Source organism: Papio anubis, chromosome 20, assembly GCF_008728515.1.
Source record: "Papio anubis isolate 15944 chromosome 20, Panubis1.0, whole genome shotgun sequence".
NCBI classification, from domain to species: domain Eukaryota; kingdom Metazoa; phylum Chordata; class Mammalia; order Primates; family Cercopithecidae; genus Papio; species Papio anubis.
Window position 1 is genome coordinate 47,168,373 of NC_044995.1, and position 22,641 is coordinate 47,191,013.

A 22,641-nucleotide genomic window follows, 5' to 3' on the forward strand; every position below is an offset into this window, starting at 1 on the left:
ACTGCACTTCAGCCTGGGTGACAGAGCAAGACTCCGTCTCAAAAAAAAAAAAAAAAAAGAAAGAAAGAAAGAAAACGGAGAGAGACAGAGAGAGTTGATGGGGCCAAATTATGCAGGCTTTGTAAAATATGTTAGGAAGTCTGGAGTGTATCCTAAGGGTGGTAGGCCAAATTAAAACAGGGGACTGGTGTGATCTGAATTGCATTCTTTTTTTCTTTAGATGGAGTCTCACTCCATCGCCCAGGCTGGAGTGCAGTGGTGTGATCTCTGCTCACCGCAGCCTCCGCCTCCCAGGTTCAAGCGATTCTCCTGCCTCAGCCTCCTGAGTAGCTAGGATTACAGGAGTGCGCCAACACGCCCAGCTAATTTTTGTGTGTGGTTTTTTTTTTTGTTTTGTTTTGTAGAAACGGGGTTTCACCATGTTGGCCAGGCTGGTCTTGAACTCCTGACCTCGTGATCCACCCGCCTCTGCCTCCCTAAGTGCTGGGACTACAGGCGTAAGCCACTGCGCCCGACCCTGAATTGCATTCTAGAAGCATCTTTCTGGCCGCCATGCCAGGGATGAATGGGAGGGGAGGACTAGTGGAAAGTATGGTCAGGGCATGAAGACAGACCTAGATGTCTCCATGTGTCACGTGGGCAACTGAATGGACGAACACAGGACAGAGAGAGAGGAAGAGAGGTGGCCAGGCACGGTGTCTCATACCTGTGATCCCAGTACTTTGGGAGGCTAGGGGAGGAGAGGGTGGATCACCTGAGGTCAGGAGTTCGAGACCAGCGTGGCCAACATGGCGAAACCCTGTCTCTACTAAAAATACAAAAATTAGCCGAGCGTGGTGGTGCTCGCCTGTAATCCCAGCTACTCGGGGGGGCTGAGGCAGGAGAACCGCTTGAACTCGGGAGGCGGAGGTTGCAGTGAACCGAGATCACGCCACTGTACTCCAGCTTGGGCGACAAAGCAAGACTCCGTCTCAGAAAAAAAGCAAAAAAAAAAAAAAAGAAAGAAGGGGAGGGAGCCTGAACACTTAGAGGAACTGGATTTAGATTTAGCTAAGATGAGCAAACAGGAATCTGGAGAATCGTAACCAGGCAGGGGCCCCTTCTACTTCCCAACCTCCCTGGCCAGGTTTAAACTAAGCGCCTTTCCCAAGACGTTAGGGTCACCTCCGGGACTCCAGAGGGCGCTGAACCTGCTACGGCCCCTCTAGGCTCCCCCCGCTCAACTCACTGACAGAGGCGGTGTCTCCCGCGGCAGACAACGTGCACGTGCGCTCTCCAGCCGGCAGAGGGCGCGCGTGAGCAGACGGGGCCGGGGGCGCGCGCGGGGGCCGGCACCGGAAGCGTGCGGTTGCCATGTAATATCCTGGCCGCGCGGGCGCGAGAGCGGCTGAGGCGGCGCCGGGGCGGGCGCGGAGCTGGCAAGCGGCTGGCGGAGGCGGCGCGCAGAGGGTCGGCGGCGCCCGGGAGCCTGTCGCTGGCGCGGTCCGGGCGGGAGGCTCGGCGGCAGGCGGCAGCATGTCGGTGGCGGGGCTGAAGAAGCAGTTCTACAAGGCGAGCCAGGTGAGCTCAGGCCCAGGCAGGGGCCGAGTCCCGGGCCCCGGGCTGCCCGGATGAGGGGGCCAGGCCCGACCTGGCTCGGGAGGGGGCCGGAGGGACCGAGGTAGGGACGTTGGTGCGTGTCCCCCGCCGGGTGGGAAGAGCAAGGGACGGACGGGGGTGATGAGGTGGCCCAGGCCCTGCCCGCCATGCGGGCTCCAGAAGCGGGGACAGAACCCCTGGGAGGAGGGGAGAGGCACCCAGGGGCTGCCCAGGGACGCGGACCTCACCCCTCCTCCCCTCCCCTGCAAAGGCGGGGTGCGGGGAGAGAAGGGGAAGAGAGGAGTCCCGAGGCTGTCGACACAGGATTCTTGCCAGATAACCCAGAGCCAGGGAAAATTGCTTCTAGAGCAGTTCTGTTCAAAATCCTCCGGATGGGCAAGGTACAAAGTTGAAAAGGTAGAGGGAGAAGTCAGTTTCCCCTCTCTGCTCCTCGGGCAGCCAGCCCCGTCTCTTTCCCCAGAGACAGGGACTGTCATCGACTCCGTATGTCCCTTTCGTAAGATACGTGTGTGCCTTTCCTTTAAAAACACGTACACTGTGATAGCATTTGCCACAGAATCCTGTGTGCTGTGGTTTTCATTACTTGGAGGTCACACTGGAGCGGGATTTCTCCCCCTCCGTCAGCACTGTTGACATCTGGGGCTGGATTGTTCTCCGTGGTGGGGCCATCCTGGACACTGCGGGGTGCTGAGCAGCGCCCTGGCCTCCACCCTCTCCAGGCCAGGAGCACTCCCAAGTCGTGACAACCAAAAATATCTTGAGACATCACCCTGTGTCCCCTGAGGAATAGAATCAATTCTCCTTCCCTCTCTATTTTCCTTCCTTCCTTCCTCCTTCCCTCCCTCCCTGTCTCTCTCCCTTCCTCCCTTCTCTTCTTTCCTTCCTCCCTTCCTTCCCTGTCCCCCAGGACTACTGCACTAGACCATACTCCACACTTGTTGGATTTTTTTTTTTTTTTTTTTTTTGAGACGGAGTCACTCTCTGTCACCCCAGCTGGAGTGCAATGGTGCAATCTCGGCTTACTGCAAGCTCCACCTCTTGGGTTCAAGCAATTCTCCTGCCTCAGCCTCCCCGGTAGCTGGAACTACAGGCATGTGCCACCGCACCCGGCTACTTTTTGTAATTTTAGCAGAGACAGGGTTTCTCCATTTGGCCCAGGCTGGTCTCGAACTCCTGGCCTCAAGTGATCCGCCTGCCTCGGCCTCCCAACGTGCTGGGATTACAGGTGTGAGCGACTGTGCTTGGCCTACTTGGATCTTTTTAATGGGTACATTGTATTTCATTCCATTAGGTGTACCATAATTTATTTAACCAGTTGTCAGTTGATAGATATTTCTGTTTACCGGAATTTTCTGCTACCATTACTACAATGAATAGCCAGTGAATATCTTTGCTCACCAGTGGGATTCGTTTTATAGGATGAATTCCCGGAAGTAGAATGTTGCATCGCAGCCTAAGTGCATTTGATTTGGACAGATAAAGGGTTTTTTGGAAAGTCCAGGACCCATTGCCCATGAATGTGGTGAAAGCTGTGGATCCACTCTCCATAAAACTGGGCACACTTAAAATTTTCACTTTGCAATTTCAAATCCAGCAAGCCTCAAATTTGGCTGGGCACGGTGGCTCACACCTGTAATCCCAGCACTTTTGGGAGGCCGAGGTGGGAGAATCACTTGAAGCCAGGAGTTTGAGAGCAGCCTGGGCAACATGGCAAAACCCCATCTCTACTAACAATACAAGTATTTTGTATTTTTGCCTGTAACCCCGGCTACTAAGGAGGCTGAGACAGGAGAATCTCTTGAATCCAGGAGGTAGAGGTTGCAGTGAGCCAAGATTGCGCCACTGCACTCCAGTCTGGGTGACAGAGCGAGACTCCGTCTTGGAAAAAAAAAAAAAAAAAGCCTCAGATTGTTGAATCCTATTGGTCCATGCACTGCAGGGTGAGGTTGTGTGGAATTTGTGTGGATGGAGTCCACCGAGGAATGAGCAATGGTGTGTTTTCTTTTGTTTATTTTTTTTTTTGAGATGGAGTCTCTCTGTCGCTCAGGCTGGAGTGCAGTGGCGCAATCTTGGCTCACTGCAAGCTCTGTCTCCCGGGTACACACAATTCTCCTGCCTCAGCCTCCCGTGTAGCTGGGACTACAGGTGCCGGCTACCACACCTGGCTAATTTTTTGTATTTTTAGTAGAGACGGGGTTTCACCATATTAGCTAGGTCCAAAGTGCTGGGATTACAAGCATGAGCCACTGCGCCCGGCCTGAGCAATGATCTTAGCAAATGCTTGGGCCGAGGTGGCAAACAGGGTTCTCTGCCCACAGTTTGGAGAGGCCCAGTGGGAGCAGAGAGAAACAAGTCCCCAGTAACACCCAGCTGGTACCTTTTGTCCCTGGAAAGAAAAAAGTAAGGACCCTGCCAGGTGCTGTGGCTCATGCCTGTAATCCCAGCACTTTGGAGGCTGAGGCAGGGGTTCCCTTGAGTTCAGGAGTTCAAGACCAGCCTGGGCAATATAGGGTGATCTCATCCCTACAAAATATCGAAAAGTTAGCCAGGTGTGGCGATGTACACCTGTAGTCCCAGCTACTTGGGAGGCTGAGGTGGGAGGACCACTGGAGCCCAGCAGTTCAAGGCTACAGTGAACTATGATCGTGCTGCTGCACTCCAGCCTGGGCAACAAAGTGAGACCCTGTCTCAAAAAATAAAGTAACAACCCTAGTGGTTGTCTAGGGATATAGATACTTAGGGTCTGTCTCTAGACCCCAGGTGATGGTTAAACCCTGAAGAAAGATTTAATCCGGATGAATTTTAGGATTGTCGCTGAGAATAGCCCCACCCCCTTGCTCCAGTAGTTTGAGATCAGATGGCCTGGCCCTGGGTTAGACCTTGCCCAGCAGGCGTCAGACCCTCACCTGCGGATTAGAGCATCGTAGAGCGCTGCTCCCTGGCAGGAAAGATGTTCTCAGAGGTCTCAGAGGAATTCCTGGGCCACTTTGTTCCGTGCCATAGACAGGTTTCTGGAAGCCACCCCCTCCCCTACCCCCAGCGATCAGGGCCTGTGCCCATGTTGTCCTGAGCTGACACCCTCTTTGGAGGAACGAGCCAGGCCTCTCATGCCAGCCACCAGGACTTTGTCTCTCTCGAGGGAAGCAGGATGACCTGCATTCAGATCTGAATGGCGCCTTGAAGCCTGGAAAGCACAGTGTGGTGTTAGCTGGGCTTAGGATTGCCTGTTTCCACATCCTGAGGCCTAGTCCCAAAGCACGATGGCCACAGCCCACCGTCAGGGCTGTCGTCTTGGCCTCCTGGTCAATTCTGTCTCGAGTCATGCTCTTAGAAGTCGCCCTGACTGCGTTCCTTGCTCCTCTGCGATCATTGCCATGGTTCCCTCTGACATCTCAGCTGTTATCTGGACATATCCAACTATTTGTGTTTCTCTTTTTGTTTTTAGTATAATAACAACTCTTTCACCCTCTCCTGTGCCTGTTGAAAAGTGATCTCTCCTTACCTAGTGGTATGAACATTTACTGCATTCTCACCATGTGAACGGGCGGTATGCTTTATACCAGTAGGTCTCAGCTGGTCTTGCTTATCCGGCCTAAGGGTAAAAACATTCCCCCTTTTACACAAAAGGATTTGGGGATGTTTATCTTTCTATAAAACAGGGTCACTTCTGTCTTCCAGGGGACATTGACAATGTCTGGGATCTTTTTGGTTGTCACAGCTTGGTGAGGTGCTGCTGGCTACTAGTAGGTAGAAGTCAGGGATGCTGCTCAACATCCTCCTGTGCCCAGGGCTCCCCACTGCCCCCCAAGAATTACCTGGCCCCAAATGTCAATAGTACCAAATGTGAGAAACCCTGCTTTAAGATTTTGAAAAAAAATGAGGATAATTATACCAAAACAAAGGAACAAAAAAATTCCCACTGAGCCATTCTTAAGATTTTCCTAGTTTGGCCGGGTGCGGTGGCTCACGCTTTTAATCCCAGCAGTTTGGGAGGCACTCCAGCCTGGGGGATGAGAGCCAGACTTCGTCTCCAAAAAAAAAAAATAAAGTAAAAAATAAAATAAAGATTTTCCTAGTTTGTTAAACACAGATAGCCACATGCGTAGTTTGTTTTTTGTTTTTTGTTTTGTTTTGTTTTGTTTTTGAGACAGAGTTTCTCTCTCGTTGCCTAGGCTGGAGTACAATGGCACGATCTTGGCCCACTGCAACCTCCGCCTCCCCTGTTCAAGCAATTCTCCTGCCTCAGCCTCCCGAGTAGCTGGGATTGCAGGCATCCACCACCATGCTCGGCTAATTTTTTTTTATTTTTAGTAGAGACGGGGTTTCACCATGTTGGCCAGGCTGGTCTCAAACTCCTGACCTCAGGTGATCTACCTGCCTCAGCCTCCCAAAGTGCTGAGATTACAGGCGTAAGCCATGGTGCCCCGCCCACAGGTAGATATTTACATAAAATTCAACTTCCAGACCCCAAGGTCAAGCCTACCCCCAAGTCTTTAGAAACACTCACGTTATCTTTCAGTGTCTGGGCCTCTTTTTTAGCGGGGAGCTAGGTCCATCATAAACGTTTTATGTGTATGTGTACACCGTTTATCATATATGTATCGTGACAACTTTGTGTGTGTGTGTGTGTGTGTATATATATATATATATATTTTTTTTTTGAGATGGAGTCTCGCTCTGTCGCCCAGGCTGGAGTGCAGTGGCACGATCTTGGCTCACTGCAACCAACCTCCGCCTCCCAGGTTCAAGCGATTCTCCTCCCTCAGCCTCCCGAATAGCTGGAATTACAGGCACGCGCCACCATGCCCGGCTAAATTTTTGTTTTTTTGTGAGACGGAATCTCGCTCTGTAGCCCAGGCTAGAGTGCAGTGGCGTGATCTCGGCCCACTGCAAGCTCTGCCTCCTAGGTTCACGCCATTCTCCTGCCTCAGCCTCCCAAGTAGCTGGGACTACAAGCGCCTGCAACCACGCCTGGCTAATTTTTTTTTTGTATTTTTAGTAAAGACGAGGTTTCACCATGTTGGTCAGGCTGGTGTTGAACTCCTGGACCTAGTGATCCGCCCGCCTCAGCCTCCCAAAGTGTTGGGATTACAGGCATGAGCCACCATGCCTGGCCTAAACAATTCGTATGTATATGTACACTGCTTATCACATACATGTATTGTGGCAACCACATGTATTAATAAGCCTTGAAAAGGTAAGCACCTGTATTTTCTCCTAATTAACGATGTCAGTTTTGTCTGATATAGTCTCTATGGAATTTCCCTTATATTTGATGACAGAAACAAAGACTGAAAAATGGTTCACAGAGAAACACAGAACATATTACATGGATCTCAGAAGAACCATGTCTCCCGCTGTGTAGGGAACTGTTTTAGAGGAAACACTTTCACTCCTGGCCCCAAATGCCACCATCCACTAATGTTCTTAAGTGTGAACCTTCCAACTGATCTTGAGGAACCTTTATCGCTTGGGCCTGGGGAGGTCAAGTCTACAGGGAGCCTGATTATACCACTGCACTTCAGCCTGGGAGACAGAGCCAGACCCTGTCTCCAAAAAAAAAAAAAAAAAAAACACCATTTACAGGGACTTAGAAAAGGGAGAGTTTCCAGTGCTACACACAGTGGTTCTATACACAGCTTAAAGGTTTCCAGTTCTTTGCTGGAACTTGATTTGATAGTTGAGAGACACAGGCATCGGGGCTCCTGAAGGAGGTGCACACTCCAATCAGCTGTCAGCCGGGGACAGCGCAGACCCCGTCCTCACTCACGGCAGGTGGGAGAGTGCTCATGGCATTGAGGGAATGGGGCCAGGGATACTTGCCAAACATCCTACAATGCATAGGACAGCTTCCCCCCGCTGCAAAGGAAGAATTCTCCAGCCCTATGTTAGTAGGGTTGAGCTTAAGAAACCCTGCTTTAAACCAGGCTCCTGGGCAAGGGGTTTCGTTGCCCTTTCTAAATTGAGAAACAGAGGCCGGGAGGATCCCGGAGAGAGTGCTGGGAAAGATAAACTTACTTTCTAGCAGGTGAGGCTGTGTTGTTGGTTCCGAGTTTCTGATCTCATTGCTGGTAATGGTAAGAACCTTAGTGGGTTCCAGGCTAGTTCATCTACTTGCTCAAAATTGGTTTGGGCTTGAGTGGGCAGTTTGTGAGTTTTTACTTCTTATCATGAACTGGCCATAGACTGGTTGAAGGCCTGAGCTGGGGAAAGTTGAATCATCTGGAAGAAAGCGGTAAAAGAAATAGCCATCCATCGTGGTCCCATCTCCCTGGTTCCCTCCTTTCTGCCTGTGTGACACCCACTCCCTCAAGAGCCTCCTGGCATCCGTTCGCAACTAGAATTGGGGGACTAAGGAGGGTTAAAGAATGCCACTAGTGAGAGCTGCTCTCAGAAGTTCCCTTGGTGTGCTGGGGGTTTGGGTGACGTTATTTCCAGGCCTAAGCTGCTAACTGGCTTCCTGATAAATCTTATGGCCGGGCTGTGTGAGATTGAGAGTGTAACTAGGGATAGAGCTGGCAGCTGCCTGGAATGCTGGCTTTTTTTTTTTGGTGTGTGAAAGGAGGGAGAGGGTTTGAACGTTTGAACGGAAAGATTGCTTCAGACTGAGCTAGGAGGAACATTCACAAGCGTCACCTCCCGTAGCTTTGAAATCTGTCTGATGCTTCTTAGGCCCTGGGTTTGTGCCTAGGAGAAAAAGAGAGGCTGGGGGGTTGAGGGAGAACTGTCTGCTGGGGGATCCTGGGCCCCACCTATTGGGGGGCTGTAGGTCAGAGTAAGCAGTGTCTGGGACATGGCTGGTGTTTCAGAATGTCCACGATACTGCTTGTTCTGACCTATTTTTATTTTTATTTTATTTTATTTTTAAGACAGAGCCTAGCTCTGTCACCCATGCTGGAGTACAGTGGCGCGATCTTGGCTCACTGCAACCTCCATCTCCTGGGTTCAAGCAATTATTCTGCCTCAGCCTCCTGAGTAGCTGGGATTACAGGCACATGCCACCACGCCCAACTCATTTTTGTATTTTTAGTAGAGACGGATTTCACATGTTGTTCAGGCTGGTCTCGAACTCCTGACCTCATGATCCTGCCTTGGCCTCCCAAAGTGCTGGGATTACAGGCGTAAGCCATTATGCCTGGCCTATTTTTATTTCTTTTTTAATTTTTTGTAGAGACAGAGTCTCACTATGTTGCCTAGGCTGAAGGCTCCTTAAACCTCACCACTCCAGGTCTTGAACTCCTAGGCTCAAGTGATCCTATCTCCTCGTTCTCTCAAAGTGCTGGGATTACAGGCGTGAGCCACCGTGCCGGCCCTGACCTCTTTTTAGTTTATTTATTGTGGTTTTTTTGTTTTGTTTTGTTTTGTTTTGTTTTTTTGAGACGGAGTCTCGCACTGTTGCCCAGGCTGGAGTGCAGTGGCACAATCTCAGCTCACTGCAACCTCTGCCTCCCGGGTTCAAGCAATTCTTTTGCCTCAGCCTCCCAAGTAGCTGAGATTATACACTGTTGCCCAGGCTGGAGTGCAGTGGCACAATCTCAGCTCACTGCAACCTCTGCCTCCTGGGTTCAAGCAATTCTTTTGCCTCAGCCTCCCAAGTAGCTGGGATTACAAGCGCGTCACACCACATCCGGCTGATTTTTGTATCTTTAGTAGAGAAGGGGTATAACCGTGTTGACTAGGTTGGTCTCGAACTCCTGACCTCAGGTGGTGATCCTCCTGCCTCAACCTCTCAAAGTGCTGGGATTACAGGTGTGAGCCACCATGCCTGGGTTATTACGATTTTTTAAACATTTTATGTATTTGAGATGCAGTCTTGTTCTGTCTCCACTCCCAAGGTGGCGTGCAGTGGCACGATCTTGGCTTACTGCAACCTCTGCCGCCCAGTTCAAGCGATTCTTCTGCCCCAGCCTCCTGAGTAGCTGGGATTACAGGTGCCTGCCACCGTGCCCAGCTAATTTTCGTATTTTTAGTAGAGACGGGGTTTTGCCTTGTTGGCCAGGCTGGTCTTGAACTCCTCAGGTGATCCGCCCTCCTTGGCCTCCCATTGTGCTGGGATTACGGGCGTGAGCCACCACGCCCAACCCTGACCTCTTTTTTAAAACCTCACTTTGTGGGGCCACTCTTGGTTTTCCTACCAAAGTGCTTGACTTGTTAAGCCATAAACATGGAATGATCTTTTTTTGTATGTGTGTGACGGAGTCTTGCTCTGTCCCAGGCTGGAGTGCAGTGGGCCGATCTCAGGTCGCTGCAACCTCCGCCTCCTGGGTCCAAGCAATTCTCCTGCCTCAGCCTCCTGAGTAGCTGGGATTACAGGTGTGCGCCACCACAGCTGGCCAATTTTTGTATTTTTAGTGGAGACGGGGTTTCATCATGTTGGCCAGGCTAGTGTTGAACTCCTGACCTTGTGATCCTCCTGCCTCAGCCTCCCAAAGTGTTGGGATTACAGGCGTGAGCCCCTGGGAATGATCTTAAGATACAAAAATATGGGGTTCATAACCTCTTAACCTTGGCACAGATAAAAACGTATACCCTTGTGCTGGGAGTGACAGGTGATTCCGAGGCCCTTTTGTGTGGGCTGGTAAGGGGCGGTGTTGGTGATTCAGAGGCTGTGCCCGAGACAAGGCCGGTGAGTCCAGCAGCTGCAGGCTGACCTCCGGAACCCCGTCTCCCTCGGGGAGGTGCTGGCAACAGATGTAGGAACGGGCTTTGCTTTGTGATGTCCATGTATGATGGGAATGGGGTTAAGTCCACCCTTGCAGGAAGCTCTGGTGACTGAGTCTGGAACGTGCGGCATGTGCTGGTGTGTGCCTTGAGGCATTGGAGCCGGCGGTGTGGACCTTGGGCTCCCCCCAGGACGGGCAGGGCTCACTCTCCCCACTCCGCTGTGTTTCTGGCTTGCAGATGGGTGGAACCAGCAGCTGTGTGGAGGCCTGAGCTGTGTGCTGGCTGGGCTGTGTAGACACAGAGGTTTGAGACTGCCCTTCCCCGAAGGAAGCTGGAGGCTCCTTACACCCTGCTGCTCCTCGGGCCTGTCTGTGAAACCTGGCTCGCCTGGCCCGCAGGGTTGGCTGTTGGTGGTCACTGGGCACTTTGTAATCAAGCAGCATCCTGCGTTTTCCCGTCTAACAAACTCTGGTGTCTGCACCCGTGACTGCTGTACATCAGGCCCTGGAAATCAAGTCAAGGGCTGAAAGTTCGGCCAAAAGTTCATCTCTGACTCAGAATCCCGTGTTCACCAAAGACCAGTTGGGGCTCTGTGGGTGCCGATCGCCCTGCTTATCTGGGTGTGTGTTAAAACCCAGCCCTGCAGTGCATAATTACATTCCAGGTGCCCCTAATAACAACCTGCGAGTGCAAGATGAGGTGTCTCACCTTATCCCGCTCAGCTGAAGACATTGGGGCCTGTCACATTTTGAGACCCCAGACCTATCAAGCACACAGAGAACGTGATACTGCTCACTCCGCCCCTGGCTGCCCAGGGGTGGCCGCTGTCATGTGCGCAGTCCACCTGAGGTCTAAGCTGGCTGTTGGGTCCCTCAGGTGTCTCTGTGTGTTGCATTTTTTTCTCAGAGGAGAAATCTGCGGATTGGGGCCCGTCCTGCTCAGACCTGCCCGTGTCTCTGGTCCAGTGGACTTTGATCCAGGGGCCTAGGGTGCAGCCAAGCCTTCACTGCTGCCTTGGCCCTTTTCCGCCTCTGTGATTGTCGCCAGTGTTTTGTAACTGATCTGATCTGGGGAAACGTCGTGTTGGAGTGTGCTGCCAACGTCCGCAGTAGGATTTCGGAGGCAGCTGCAGGTTTCGCCGCTGCCATGGGCATAGCTTAAAGGAGGAGCTCAGAGTGGCCTCCACGTTTCTCCTTTCCAAGCCCCTGAGGTCTCTAAGCTCCAGGAGGGTTGGATGGGGAAGCATTGCCCCGGGGTGGGGGTGGGGTGGGTGTCAGGAGCTCAAGAGGCTCTGGAGGCATCTCAGCTGGACTTGAGCTCTCCAACTCTAATGGCTTTTTAATGTGTGAGCTGAAGTGTCAGGGGCGGTCTCTTCTGGTTCTCTTTCAAAGCTGTCCCGGCTACAGCGGGTTTCTCTCTCTCCCTTCTCTCCTGTCCTCTTCTTCCTCTCTCTCTCTCTCTCCCCCCTCTTCTTCCTCTCTCTCTCTGTTCTCACTCTTTCCTTGTCTTTCTCTCTGTCTCTCCCTTCTTTTGCCTTCTCACCCCTTCTTCCTCTCTCTCTCTCTCTTCTCCACGCCTTCTTCCTGTCTGTCTGCCTGCCTGCCTGTCTCTCTCTTTCTCTGTCTCTCGCCTTTTGCAGGGCTGGATTTGGCAAGCACTTTTTCTGAGCGCTGCAGCTTGGTGCATTTCTGCTCATTTCCTGTTAAGCAGTACCCAGGGCTCCCTGAACTCAGGCTCTGGGAGGATGGCCCTGTCTTCCTTTTCCTCTGCACTCCTAGAAAAACCTGCTGACCAGGCCCTGAGAGCGGGGTCATGGGGAGACTTCCTCACCACAGCAGGAAAATAGACCGACCGTTTCCTCCATTGGACCTGACTCAGCAGCAGCCCACTGACTGCCTGGGAGAGAGGGCTCCCGCCTGGCGGGCCGCAGTTCCACACGTGGGTAAGGGGACAAAGCACCCAGCAGGGGTCATGCCGCGTGTCTGTAGGGGCGGTGGTCATGGCAGATACTCAGGATCCAGACGGCCTCAGGCCAGCGAGGGCATGGGGTGAGTGGGCCCACTCCCCTCCCTGGGCCGGAAACGGGCGTCTTCTCTGCCCTGGCCCGAGTGGACAGATCCCCACGTAGTTTCAGGCTGATGGGAGTGGTTATTCCATTGCCTTTGCCACTGGATTATGAGCCCATTGCCGTCAGAGCCAGGCATTTCTGCTCATTGCTGCATCCCCAGTGTTTGGTTTAATGGCTAGCCTGCCCCAGGAAGCCGGTAAATATCACATGGAAGGACGGATGGGCCACTGTGACCCCCACCCTACAGCGGATGGCTGTGTGTCAGGTTTATGTGAGCACGCCCTAGAGGAAGAGGAGAAGCATGTCCCCACCTGGCCTGGAGTACAGTTCAAGCTCTCAGCTGACTTTCGGGAGCTTCCGGAGCCACTGCCTTGGTCCCAGCTTTAAATGCTACTCTTCCCCTTCATAGGGAACTCACACAGTCAACCCCTCCCGCCCATCCTGTGTGGGGCCCTGTGCTCTCCTGCCTCCTGTCCATGTCACTGGCCTCTTCTACCTCCCAACCCCACTCTCTCCCCACTTCCTGTCTGCCCTATAATGAATGCGTTTCTATCTCCCCTTATCCTTGGCATCTTCTGGGGCTGCATGTGGGAACTGAGTTCTCAGCCCTTGGAGCATCTGGCCTTGGAGTTCCCCACCCACACACCACACGCTGGTGTTTGTGTGAGGTGCTCTCCTCCTGTCGGATGGCAGCTCCTGAGGCTGGGTTGTGCCCGGGCATGTGTGATGGGCCATGTTCCGCTGGGCACTAGCCTGCTGATGAGGTCGCCAGAGACGCTCCCTGCAGAGGCTGAGCTGGGGGGCTCCTTCTCAGAGTGGGGGGCTGTCCTCCACGGGGCCCCTGCAGTGTCCCTGGTGGTGGCTCAGTAGCAGCCCTGGTCCGCCAGCCAGGCATCTGACCAGGCTGTGACAGAACACCAGGGGGGCAGGTGGCTGGCAAGGCCTCGGAGTACTCGGTTGGGAACAGGTCCAACTGCTCTGAAAAAATCAGCAGCTCGGAGAATGTTTCTTGTGGTTTAGGGTGTGTGTCCAGCTCCAGGGCTGCAGCTGACAGTCACCTGAACTTGGCTGGGTCAGAGGGGCCTGACTATGTCACAGGCAGTTTCTGACCCGGAGCCTGCCTCAGCAGGGTCCCGAGGAAGCCGAGCCCAGACGTCTGCTTCCCCCCTTGACTGAGGCCAGGCTGAAGTGTACCTGCTGCTGCCCGGCTGGGCCAGTCTGCTCAGAGTTGGTGGTTCCCTGGCTTGAATGCTTCCCCAAGCTAAACCATTCCTGGCCTCCCCAGCCCTGTTTGCCAAGATTCTTAGGGCTTTCGCCATGGCTGGGCCTGGCTACTCGTTGTGCAGCTCCTTCCCTGGCCTCGGTGCCCAGGCGCTGCAGTGACTTCTCTCTGATTGCCACAGTCGGCCCTGCAGCTCCTCCCCGTTCTCCCTGTGGACGGCCCCTTCTGTCTCTGAGCCTGCTGTCTCTTGTGCGTTCGCCACCCCTCTCTGTACCTGCCTTCTAAGCCTGCATCCCCTGTCCCGGCGTTCAGACGTGACACTCTCATGACTCGCAGACCACAGCATGCAGCTGGCCAGCGGTAATGCCCTGAACCGACAGCCAGGGTTCATCGCCTGTCCTTTAGCTTGAACCCATTAGTTGATTCGGCCTCTTTCCTCTTAAATTACTTTTATTTTATCACTTTTAAAATTTATTTTAAAGGGGATAGTGGTGTTTTTCCTTGCTCAATAACAGTAACTGGAATAGGCCGGACACAATGGCTCATGCCTGTAATCGCAGCACTTTGGGAGGCCGAGTCAGGTGGATCACAAGGTCAGGAGTTTGAGTCCAGCCTGGCCAATATTGTGAAACCCCCTCTCTACTAAAAATACAAAAATTAGCTGGGCCTGATGGCGTGTGGCTGTAGTCCCAGCTACTCAGGAGGCTGAGGCAAAAGAATTGCGTGAACCCAGGAGGCAGAGGTTGCAGTGAGCCGAGATCGCGCCAGTGCACTCCAGCCTGGCAACAGAGCGAGACTTCATCTCAAAAAAACAAAAACAAAACAAAATTCGCCGGGTGTGGTAGTGTGCATATCTGTAATCCCAGCTACTCGGGCGGCCGAGGCAGGGGAATCGCTAGAACCCTGGAGGTGAAGGTTGTAGTGAGCCGAGACAGCACCACTGCACTCCGTCTCAAAAACAAAACAAACAAAAAACCCACACAGTAAGTGGAATAACAAATACAACAGCAACAAAACAATGGAATAAAATCTTCCTGGATACCCCACCCCTGAGCCTGAGGTGTCCTCTCTTGTGAAAGAGCTGTTCAGGCTGGACGTGGTGATTCTTGCCTGTGATCCCAACACTTTGGGAGGCTGAGGCAGGAGGATTGCATTAGCCCAGTTGTTCAAGCTCATTTGGACAATATGATGAAACCCCGTCTGTACAAAAATTAAATTAGCCAGTCATAGTGGTGCACACCTGTAGCCCCAGCTACTTGGGAGGCTGAGGTGGGAGGATCACTTAAGTCCAGGAGTTCGAGGCTGCAGTGAGCTGTGATCGTGCCACCGCCCTCCAGCCTGGGCAACAGAGCAAGAACCTGCTTAAAAAAGAAAAAAAAAAATCTGTGCTATAGTAGTGCCCACCTGGAAGTTCCTTCTTGCCAGAATAAGAAATATGGAAGGGGAATTGCGGCAGTTGTGTTCTGACCACGTGATTTGTGTGCCTTGTGCCTGTGTTAGCTGCCACACTGTGGGAAATGCCTCACAGAAGGCACGTTGCCTTTTCCCTTGGGGCCTGCTGCCATACCCTCTGCAGTCTCGTCTCATAGGATCGAGGGATCCCGCACACTGGGATTCAAGCTCAGGAAAGAGGGCTGATGGCTTGGTAACAGCCAGGTCCTGAGTGCCTGGGGAAAGGCATGGAGGCTGGAGACCCTGCAGTCAGCATTCTTAGGGAGTTCCCAAATATCTCTGGGCACGGTGGCTCACACCTGTAATCCTAGCTCTGAGGGAGGCAGAGGCAGGAGGAGCGCTTGAGGCCGGGAATTCGAGACCTGCCTGGGCAGTATAGCAAGACTCTGTTCTCCAGGAAGAAAAAAAAAGGTAAAAAAAGAAATAAAAAGAGTTCCCAAACATCACCCAAGCAGTAATGCAGATATCTTCCTCCAGGACACCCCCATCCAGCCCTGCCTGCTGGAAGCAGAACTGCTGACTGATTATTTTTCTGCTGTCATTTCGGGACTCTACCCCAGTACTAAGCAGAGACCCTTGTTCTCAGAAAGCCCCTGCGGAAGGAAGTTCTGGGAACTTTCTGCCCGCCCTCGCCGCAATCCCCTGCCACCCGCCTCTGTGGGATGAGGCCCCACGGCTGACTCAGGCAGGCATCCATCAGCCTAACAGCCTCACTCATCAGAGTCTTGATTGTTTGAAACAGACGGGCAGCCCTGGCCCTTCAAGACCAGCCTTTGTGGCTCAGAAGAGGGTAGCCCAGGGACCTGGATGGAATTTCTTCATCTCCCAGCCTTCACCCACCCCAGCATAAGATCGTCTTCATCCTCTCCTGAGGCCTCTGACGGTTTTCTCTGAGGTTGAGAATCACCGCTATTATTTTAGGAAGGAAGAACAACCCCCAGAACTGCAGAGCAAGTTTCTTGCTTCTTGCTTACTCTGGTCAAGTCAGTGTTCCACCCATGAGGAACCTTGGAGCTGCCGGCCCCCTGGCTGAGCATAGTGTGGGTGTCCAGGAGGTATGTACTGCCCACTGCAGAGGCCGACTTGGAGGCCGCTGGAATGCTGCCCTGTGGGTGGTTTTGCTCCCCCAGCTTTTACATTTTTATTTCATACTTGCAGAATCCTGTGTATTTTTCCAGTGTTCTCCCACGCCCAGCCTTCCCACAACAGTCTCCCCGGCTAGCCCCAGAGCACCCTGTGCCCGTCAGAAGAAGGCACTAGTGGGCCCCTTTGTTGAGTGGGGTCCCTGTGTCACCATCTAGACTGGCTGAGGGTTCCATAGTGGGCAGCTGCACAACCAGGGAGGGTCCTTGGGGCCCTGAGAGGGAGGGCAGGGGAAAGACCTTTGGTCCGTCTGCTGCAATCACGTTTCTGGAGCCCAGGAGTCCACACGGCTGTCAGAATCCAGGAGTCCACTCGGCTGTCAGAATCCAGGAGTCCACTCGGCTGTCAAGAGGAGCCGGTAGGGGGTCGCCGTCCTTCCAAGAAGGGTTGCTTCTTACTGCATTCAGAACACGTTCCCCGGGCCGCACGCTGGTCGGCACCAATATGTGGCACAGGACACCTCCCTTGTTCAGGCACCTCATAAAGGTTGTATCATAAAGGGTTTCAGATACAGAAAGACACCTAAGAATGACCAGTTGATGACCAGGTGCCCACCACGCCACCCAAATGAAGCCAGAGCAGGGCAGGCGCACCTTCACTGCGCGTGGGGTCACTGCTCCAAAACGTGCGGGGTTGTGCGGCAGTCTACACGGCCTGTCAGCAGGATCATGTGCTTTCTTGCACCCTACTTTTTTTTTTTTTGAGATGGAGTTTCTCGTCACCCAAGGTGGAGTACAATGGAACGATCTCAGCTCACTGCAACCTCCCCCTCCCGGGCTCAAGCAATTCTCCTGCCTCAGACTCCCGAGTAGCTGGGATTACAGGCACCAACCACCACACCTGGATAATTTTCATATTTTTAGTAGAGACAGGGTTTTACCATGTTGGCCAGGCTGGTCTCGAACTCCTGAGCTCCATCGATCTGCGTGCCTCGGCCTCCCAAAGTGCTGGGATACAGGCGTGAGCCACTATACCTGGTCACCTGCTTTTTAGGCTGAGCACTGCTTGTGAGTACCGTTCACACTGGCACACGAGGCTCCGCTCACGTCCGCAGCTGTGTGGCTTTCCCTCGTGATTATTCCACAGCGTGTCTATCCATTCTCCGGCCAGTGGACATTTAGAGTCTCCAAGTTTCTGCATTTTCGCACAGCCTGGCAGTGAGCAGTCCTTTGCGACACATCTGAGAGCTTCTCCAGCGTGGTACCATACTTAATATGATCATGTACTGTAGTGCTTGATGACTGTGCCCGTGAATAGCCACTGCACTCCAGCCTGGGCAACATAGCGAGACCCTGCCTTCAAAAAAAGAAAAATAGCCACATAGGTTTTCAACGGTCCTAGCCTGGAAAAAAACAGCCCGTTCAATTTGCATGACCCAAAGTCTTGGACCCGTGGCTAGCAATATCATGTGTTGCATACTCGTAAAGTGTGTTATTTCAGCCCTCCTCCACTGTGCTGTATGTGCCTGGGGCCTTGGCCAGGAAGCCAAGTGGACGGGGAGGAGGCTCCCAGCTCAGGGTTAGCTCTGTGTGGTCCGGAGCGGGATGAACTGGGGTGGCTCCTGCGCCATGACTTCTGAGGACTCTGCTTCTGCCCGGCGCTCTCCTCACAGATGTAACATCCCCTCCAGCCTGTAAATTCCTCTGGAGTCCATGTTTTCAGTTTTGTTGTGCACAGTGAGGCCATGCTTACAGAAAGCACCTAGCACCCAGGCTCGTCACAGAGGGCAGCTCGGGCCAGGACGCACGAACCATCCCCATTCCTCACACGCTCCCCGTGCAAATTCACCTACTTGCTAAGATTTATTTGTAGCAGCCAGGCACGGTGGCTCACGCCTGTAATCCCAGCACTTTGGGAGGCCGAGGCGGGCAGATCACAAGGTCAGAAGATTGAGACCATCCTGGCTAACATGGTGAAACCCCATCTCTACTAAAAATACAAAAAAAAAAAAAAAAAATTAGCTGGGCGTGGTGGTGGGTGCCTGTAGTCCCAGCTACTCGGGAGGCTGAGGCAGGAGAATGGCGTGAACCCAGGAGGCGAAACTGGCAGTGAGCCGAGATCGCGCCACTGCACTCCAGCCTGGGCAACAGAGCGAGACGCCATCTCAAAAAAAAAAAAATTTTTTTTTTTGGTCACCCAGTGCATATGTTACTAGCCCAGGTCAAAGCAAGCCACACTGCCTTCTGCCGGCTCTTGCGCTGTGTTCCGGCATGGATTTGCAGGCTTTTTAGCGCCATGTTTCTCACATTTATGTGGATTTTGTTGGTGATTTCACTGTTGAGAATGGCCCCAGCATCATGCAGCAGCGCTATCTCGTGTTCCTCAGTGCGAGGAGACTGGGATGAGCCTCACAGAGAAACCATGTGTGAGAGCAGCTTGCTCAGGCAGGAGTGATAGCGCCGTGTCCGGGAGTTCAGTGTGGGTGAATCACGGTAGATATGGACTAAGGAAATACGCATAAAGACCAGGTGCAGCGGCTCACGCCTGTCACCCGGCACTTTGGAAGGCTGAGGCGGGAGGATCGCTTGAGCCTAGGAGTTCCAGATTAGCGTGGGCAACAAAGTGGAACCCTGTCTCTAGAAAAATACCAAAAAAAAAAAAAGCTGGGTGTGGTGATGCATGCCTGTAGTCCCATCTACTTCGGAGACTGAGGGCAGGAGGATTGCTTGAGCTTGGGAGGTCAAGGCTGCAGTGAGCCATGATCATGCCACTGCACTCCAGCCTGGGCGACTGAGCAAGACCTGGTCTCCAAAAAAAAAAAAAAATGTCCAGGCCCGTTGGCTCATGCCTGTAATCCCAGCATTTTGGGAGGCTAAGGCAGGTGGATCACTTGAGGTCAGGAGTTCGAGACCAGCCTGGCCTACGTGGTGAAACCCCTTCTCTACTAAAAATACGAAATTAGCCAGGCATGGTGGTGTCATCGCAATTACTCAGAAGACTGAGGCTGGAGACTCACTTGAACCCAGGAGGCAGAGGTTGCAGCGAGCCAAGATTGTGCCACTGCACTCCAGCCTGGGCGACAGAGTGAGACTCTGTCTCAAAAAGAAAAAAGAAAAAATGGAATACAACGAACGGTTACGTAGTGATCATTTGGTGAACATGTTGTGACCAGAGGCTCACAGAAACCTAGCTGTGTGTTTCCCCTGTGAGCAGTGGCTCGGTACTGGCCAACTCTGTGCTTGAGGTAACTTTCTAGAACAGAGCTGCCATGAATAACGAGAAGTGACCAGCTCCTGTGGCAGGCAGGACAGCACTCCTCACAGCTGCCCCTCACCTCCACCCCTGGAACCATGACTGTTCCCTCACATGGCAAAGGGGACTTTGCGGGTGAGACGAAGGGTACAGACCTGGGGGTGGGAGGTTATCCTGGCTTATCCACAAGGGCCCAGTCCCATCAGAAGGCCCTCAGAAAGCGGAGCACCTTCCCCGCTGTGGTCAGAGGGAGCTGAGACAAGGAAGAGAGAACAGAGGTAGCCGCTGAGGGGCCAGTGCCTGCTAGCTCTGACAATGGAGGGAGGAGGGGACTGTGAGCCAAGGGATGTGGGTGGCCTCTGGATGCTGGAAAAGGCAGGAAAGCCCCAGAACACCCAGAACAGAGTGCAGCTCATAGCATCTCAATCTTAGCCCGGGGAGATCCCTGTCAGGATCTAACTTAGTGAAGACTTTGTGTTGCTTTAGCGTGTTGTTGAAGACGTGTATGTGGCTCTAAGTCACTAGGTTTATGGCGATTTGTTATGGTGGCAACAAGAAACTCACACAGGTTCACACTGTCTTAAAGCCTTGTCCTGATTATGGTTTTCATCTCAATCCTTAAGAGGCATCTGGGGGGAGACAGAGAGAGGCAGGGGAAATGGAGAGAGGCAGGGGAGACAGAGGCAGGGTAGACAGCAAAAGGCAGGCAGACAGAGAGAGGCAGAGGGATCAGAGAGAGACAGGGAAGACAGAGAGAGTCAGGGGGACAGAGAGGCAGAGGAGACAGAGGCAGGGGGCTAGAGAGAGGCAGAGGAGACAGAGGCAGGGGGACAGAGAGAGGCAGGGGAGGCCTGTGGAGAGACAATTGTTTTGTCCTCTGTTAGCTCTCATCCCTGAAATCAACTGAAATCAAGAAAATAGGACCAGTTCACTTTGCTGTGTTGGCTTGAGGTGCCCTGCTAAGAGCTGGGGTTCCATCCAGCCTTCCTTGGCTATGACGCTCTGTGGAACTAATCTTCAGCTCCGCAGAAGTTGTTCCCTGGTCTCTGGAATCCCACCTTGGTGACTTAAAAGCTAGTGGACTGATAGGAAATTCAGTTCCTATAATTTAACTTGGATTTTGAAAACCGCCTGCTCGTTCAGGTTTACACAGAACATGCTATTGCCTGTCTAAGCCTGAGGGCACCACGCACCCCGGAAACACCACAGCAGATCATGTTCAAAACCACTGACTGTCCTGTAGACAGTTGACAGTTCCTGAGTTTGACGGCACGTTTTTTCCAATCCAGGAGCTGGAGCCCACACCAGATACCCGCCCGTGACGCCCTCCCACATCTTCAAAACGGGCACTTCCGAACCTTGTCCTGGGCTTGTTTCCAAGCCAACCTCACTGCTGCAGGCCCCATGTCTCCCCTTCCTGCCTTTCCTCGTGTCGTGCCCCTCTCTCCTGCATACGCCCAGATCCCACCCATCCTTCAAAGCCCACGGCCACAGCCACCTCCTTCCTGACTCACCCTGGCTCCCTCCCCGCTGGCCTCCTGTCTGTCGTAAGGCCTTAGGTTCTTGTGTGTGTGTGAGCCTGGGTTATAGTCTTTCCTTTTTCACTGTACCTGACACAGGTAAATACTCATTCAACCTGACTTGGACCTCAGTGATGGCTCCTGACCGTGGCTTTGAAGGATAGGTAGAATTTGGATGTAGGAAGAAGCAAGGAAAGGAGGGAGAGTTTCTGGTGCAGGGAGAGAGCCCTGCTCTGGGCATCCCCTAGGCAGGTGTTGGAGGGAGGCCCCAGCAGCGTGGGTCTGCCTTGCCGTGTCCCTCCCCTCCATCCTGAGCCCAGGCAGCATCCATGGGGCCAGTCCTTCCAGGGGAGCGGAAGCTGCCCTGGGTGCTGGGAGGAGCCTGGCTAGCAGACTGTGATGGCAGGGTGGGAGAGATTTGAATATTCTTACTGCTCCTAGCTCAGGAAGTGGCAGCACTAGTCCCTTGTTCTCTGGGGCAATGACAACAGAGAAGCAAACCCTGGGGAGAAGGGCTGCGGGCCCGGGAGGCAGGGCTGCTTTCCCCCCAAAATACAAGTAAGCATAAGGCAGGGCTGCGGCATGCTTTGTGTTGGCGTCGCAGCAGGAGACATCCTGGCAGTGAGGGGTCACAGTCACGGCCACAGGCTCGCTCACGCACAGAGGCACGTTCTGGAAGGCAGGGAGAGCGTGGGTGTGCAGAGGTGGAGGGAGGGCGGGACATCCCCAGGGAAAGAGTTGCATTCACCACGGGCAAGGCGGAAAGTCAGGTGCTCAGGAGGTCAGGATGGGCAGCCGTGCCGTGTTCCCGGCTGGTAGGAAGACAGGAATGCAGGCTGATTGGGAAACAGGAGAAGGGGCACAGAGGCTGTGGCAGCTGCCTGGGGTGTGACACAGCAGCAGGTATGTGTCAGGGACATGGGGAATTTTCTACCAACCTTCTTTAAGTCGAGTCATTTCTTTCTTGGTCCTTTGCTTCTTTATTTATTTTTTTTCCTTTTTTTGAGACAGTGTCTTGCTCTGTCACCCAGGCTGGAGTGCAGTGGTGCGATCTTGGCTCACAGCAACCTCCACCTGCTAGGTTCAAGAAATTCTCCTGGCCGGGCGCGGTGGCTCAAGCCTGTAATCCCAGCACTTCGGGAGGCCGAGACGGGCGGATCACGAGGTCAGGAGATCGAGACCATCCTGGCTAACATGGTGAAACCCCGTCTCTACTAAAAAATACAAAAAACTAGCCGGGCGAGGTGGCGGGCAACTGTAGTCCCAGCTACTCGGGAGGCTGAGGCAGGAGAATGGCATAAACCCAGGAGGCGGAGCTTGCAGTGAGCTGAGATCCGGCCACTGCACTCCAGCCTGGGCCACAAAGCGAGACTCCGTCTCAAAAAAAAAAAAAAAAAAGAAATTCTCTTACCTCAGCCTCCCAAGTAGCTGGGATTACAGACATGAGCCACCATGCCTGGGGTTTCACCATGTTGGCCAGGCTGGCCTTGAACTCCCAATCTCAGGTGATCTGCTTCCTTGGTCTTCTAAAATGTTGGGATTACAGGCATGAGCCACCAAGCCTGGCAGTCCTTTGCTTCTTTCCTCCCGCCCTCGTCCCCCAGTAGAACCTCAGAATTTGTGTCACGGCCATTGACAAATATGTCCGGTGCCGTGAGTGTTTCGGAACCGGGACTTGACTCTGTGGCTGATCTGGAGGCGCTCTGGGCGCAGCGTGAGAGTTCGTGCACAGTCAGCCAGCTGTAGATGGTTTTTCCTGGTGTGTGTGGTCCTGTGAGTGC

The 22,641-nt window shown here is 53.2% G+C and overlaps 1 protein-coding gene across 2 annotated transcripts in view; it reads left to right on the forward strand.

The window, feature by feature from the left end:
- The first annotated feature begins 1,333 nt into the window (after positions 1-1,333).
- Positions 1,334-22,641, forward strand: part of SH3GL1 (SH3 domain containing GRB2 like 1, endophilin A2) — a 39,666-nt gene continuing 18,358 nt past the window's right edge. Inside the window, exon 1 of one of the 2 annotated variants that reach the window (XM_003914692.4) lies at positions 1,334-1,560. In XM_003914692.4, the coding sequence (XP_003914741.1) occupies positions 1,516-1,560 (45 nt within the window). In that variant the 5' untranslated portion in view covers positions 1,334-1,515. Of the gene's footprint in view, positions 1,561-11,532; positions 12,206-22,641 lie in introns of those variants that run through there. The other variant, XM_009193204.3, reaches the window with a different exon arrangement.